This window comes from Aplysia californica, unplaced genomic scaffold, assembly GCF_000002075.1.
Source record: "Aplysia californica isolate F4 #8 unplaced genomic scaffold, AplCal3.0 scaffold00105, whole genome shotgun sequence".
NCBI lineage: Eukaryota > Metazoa > Mollusca > Gastropoda > Aplysiida > Aplysiidae > Aplysia > Aplysia californica.
Genome location: NW_004797375.1, coordinates 332,847 through 336,953, shown reverse-complemented (window position 1 = coordinate 336,953; position 4,107 = coordinate 332,847). Strand labels below are relative to the sequence as shown.

Sequence of the window (4,107 nt, the reverse complement as noted above, 5' to 3'; positions counted from 1 at the left end):
GGGGGGAGAAAGGAAGAGATAGGGGAGGCCAGAAAGCAAGGCAGGGTGAGGGTAGTGAGAGTCACAGCGAGGGTGTCGAGGAAAGCGCCAAGAGTAGCCAACCGTAGGCCTACTTCATGTATTCATTCAGCCAATTGGATTTAGCGCGCACTCCGAAGGATGAGTGTATTTTCTGCACAATGTCTAGATGAGATCTAGAATCAAGAAGAACCATGAAATGAAAGTAGAACCTAGATCTGTGATATTTCGATAACCTTTTGAATATTGAAAGTGGATTTTTCTTGCTGTGCATTGGATTCTAAAATCTAGATCTAGGCTAGATCTAAATCTATATGTGAATCTTATATCGAGATTTAAAAAAATGAAAGTATTCTTGAAGGTGGATTTTTCCTGCTGTGAATAGATCTAGAAACTAGGCCATCTGTTAAAAATGTGAATTTCTAAACTTAGATATATCTATAGGCCTAGGCTCCTTCTTTCAATTATTGGCCTATTTACTTGGATTTACTTGGATCCAGATCTAGAATCATAGCAGGCGGCACATGTCCATAGCTGCTCATCTCTCCTTTCCAGCGTCCACCTCAGGGTCTTCCTGCTATTTGTCTCCACGAGGAGCTGGTTTGAGACACGCCTGACCACTCCTCGGAGCAAACTTTTTTTCGCTGTGCCCCGCACACACTTTTCATTTATTGTGCTGAGTGTGTGGGAGTCTGTCTCCTCTTGATCGTGAAGGCTCTCCTTGCATCTGGCGATCACCACTGGTGGGTCGAGCATGATTCGGCCATTGGGTGCTGCTTTGCCGGCAAGTTCGTCAGCACGCTCATTTCCATGCACTCCGGCGTGACCAGGGCAGAACACCCATGTAATCCTTAGGAGGTGGCTATTAGCAATGGAAGCTCTCCAGTCACTGTAGAGCCACCCACTACTGATTTTTTCTTGGGTGCTCATTGAATCTGTGACGAACAGGGCATGTGTATACGCTTCCATACTGATCCATTCCAGCGCCTCTGTTATTGCCTTGACCTCCATTGCCATGCTCGATGTATTGACCTATGCCTTTATAATAATTCTAGATCTAGGCTAGATCTAGAATCTAGATTAGGTTTTTCTAGGAAGCAACAATTGGCATGTAGGCCTAACTCTTTTTTAAAAAGTGATTGAGCTGGAACTTAAGGAGAAAAAGTCACGCTTTCGAAGAGGGGGAAGAAGTCTTACCCCTAGAGGTAGTCAAGAGGGGGTGCTACATGGATAAATTCAAGGTAAAATATTTGCGTTTTGTTTCTTTCCTGTTTTCAGTCTTTTTCCTCTTCTTAACTTTCCTAATACTTCTTCATTATTACTCCGTTCGTAGAACGGGTGTTTTTACTACTACTACTACTACTACTACTACTACTACTACTACTACTACTACTACTACTTCTACTACTACTGCTACTGCTACTGCTACTGCTACTGCTACTACTGCTACTGCTACTGCTACTGCTACTGCTACTGCTACTGCTACTGCTACTGCTACTGCTACTGCTACTGCTAATAGGCCTAATATATTTCCATGCATGCCGTCAGCTTAATTGATATCATACAGGACGGCATTGGTTCGAAAACTCAATGTTCTTGGAATTAAATTATAATGAGAGTTTTAGAGGCTCTACACCTACTATCGGAGATGGACGTTAAATTTGAGTTTGCACCACTAATATGACCTAAAACTGTTGATAGGAGTGTTCAAACCTGTAGCCTACAACTACCACCAAGTTATCAGTCGGCGTTATGATAGTAGTTTTATTCCGTTCTAAACACCATATAAGTGTTTTTAGCGGCGGAACATCCAGTTTAGTGGGTTTTTATATTCCCTGATTAACAAATAACTCTAGGTCAGTGGTACCCCTTTTGTTGAAATTATATCTATGTTGTTCTGTCAGTGTCGGAGCACCAGTGGTTATCGTATAGCCAAGATCACTGCCATTTGAAGTTTAAATCTAAAGCTCAATGCTTCTGAGATTTTCCTTGTTACTTAAGTCTCAAAGCTTCTAAGGTTTCCTTTGTTACTTAAAATTTAATGCTTATACCCCACCCCCCCTGACTAGCACAGTAGTAGTAACTGATGTTTACAAACGATTGAGATAGAACATTTCACTTTTAAAAAAAATCAAAACACAAGCTTGGCTTTTTGTTACGTTCCAGCTATTCTTCCCCCGTACAACCCAATTTTAGTTTCTTTTCAACATTTACATTTTCCTACCCTGTTTCTTCTTCCCAATTTTCAGTCAAATAAAAAAAAAAAGTTAAATTATTTTCCTAAACTGTTGATAAACAGTACCAGCATCTAAAAGATGTTAACTGACACACACACCCTAAACCTGGTGGGTATAATTTTGAATGTGCAACTTTAAATGCCCTCCCCCCTCCCAATAAGTTTTTAAATTTAAAAGGAGAAAACTAAATCAAGACAACTCAGATCATTTTGGAGGCACGCTTTGACCCTGCCTACCAGGTCCAACAAAGGCTGAGGGAGATACACGTGCAAGCAGAGCGAGCGAGGTACTCGCAAGAAAAATTCCTTCATAGGGCTTAATCTGGGGTCTCCTAACTATATGAAGGCGAAGCCACCAAATGTCCATGCCACAGAGTGGATATGGACGTAAAAAAAACGAGGAGTAGAGAGTCAAAAATGGTCACATCAAAGCAGTCGTCCTCGTCAAGAGTGGAGACCTGACTTCAAAGGCCACCATTAACGATTTATTAGTCTTCCACTATCAATATTTCATAGCCAGGCACCAACGCAGCACGTAAATGACACCTGTCGTCAGCACACCACTGTGATGCAATATGGATGAGAGGATAAACATTTTTTTTAAAGTCTTTTTATTTCTCCATCCTCAGATTGATACAAGCGACCAGAAGACTGCCAGTTTCTATGACTTCGGAGACTTAACTGCATCAACTGTGCGGGAAGAGACTATGTTCAAGGCTCCTGTGATTCCTTCCTATCTAAACGATCGTATGGTTCTTTCTCTGCAGTCGAGTCGTTTTGAATTACCGATGGATATGAAGTCTTTGGAAAGTGAGTGTTGTTGCACGATATTTTGTGCAATCAAAATTAAATAACGTGGCGAGGATTTTGTAAACTCATCTTCAGCGGTAAAGAAACTTATTTGGGAAAGGTAGATTCTCTCAGGTTAACACAGTCTTAACGGTTGGTTTGATGGAGAAATCGGATATGAAATTGATTGTCTCGCACCCACGTCGATGACGCAGCGGTTAGGCTCCTTTTGTTGGGCGGGTGGAGGGGGGAATATACGTCAAAATTAAAACAAAATTATAGAAACAACTAGCAACAATCAAATTTGAGAAAAAAGTTTGATTCTATGGATACGGCGGCCATATTGGATTTTGAAGACAAGTCTTACGTAATGAATATAGCACTTATTTTTTTTAAAGGAAACTGATTGTTTATTTGCAGGCATGTTAGGAAACATTAGACCTAACAATTTGTTTGTTGATTTTTGCCAAAATGAATCAGATACATTTTTTTTCTCCTGAGGCAGCGTTCAAGATTGCAACAACAAAAATCCTAGAAAATCCAGACTACAGACACCACCAACAAAATTCTATTCCACATCTCAAAAATTCAACAGACAACATTTATGTATTATATCTTCTCTTCATTCTGTGAAAATTTCATGAAGATGGGATAAAAAATGGTGGAGTTATTTTTAAAAAAGTATACACCCAAGAAGAAGGCGTCCACCAGGGAAGCATCTTTTCACCGATTCTCTTCGAAATTAAAATCAATTCCATCACAAAAACCCTTCAAAACAATATTGACTGCTCACTTTACGTTGACGATTTCCTGATCTGCTATAAATCCAAATCCAAAATGGATCACATTAAACGTCAGCTTCAGCTTCAACTGCATAAACTGGAAACTTGGGCAAACGGGCACGGGTTTAAACTTTCTACAATAAAAACAAACTTGGTACATTTTTGTCTGTCGCACAAGTTTGTACGACAACCAGATTTATATTTGTTTGGAGAGAAAATTCCTGTTAAAAAACAAGCTCCTTTCCTGGGCATAATCTTCGACAATAAACTTTCTTTCCTACC

The 4,107-nt window shown here is 40.1% G+C and overlaps 1 protein-coding gene across 2 annotated transcripts in view; it reads left to right on the top strand.

The window, feature by feature from the left end:
* LOC101853688 overlaps positions 1 to 4,107 on the top strand; it is a gene marked incomplete at its 3' end in the record, with an annotated part of 99,749 nt that overhangs the window by 90,436 nt on the left and 5,206 nt on the right. For both annotated transcript variants that reach the window (XM_013080911.1, XM_013080912.2), the window contains 1 exon segment: positions 2,884 to 3,064. In XM_013080911.1, the coding sequence (XP_012936365.1) occupies positions 2,884 to 3,064 (181 nt within the window).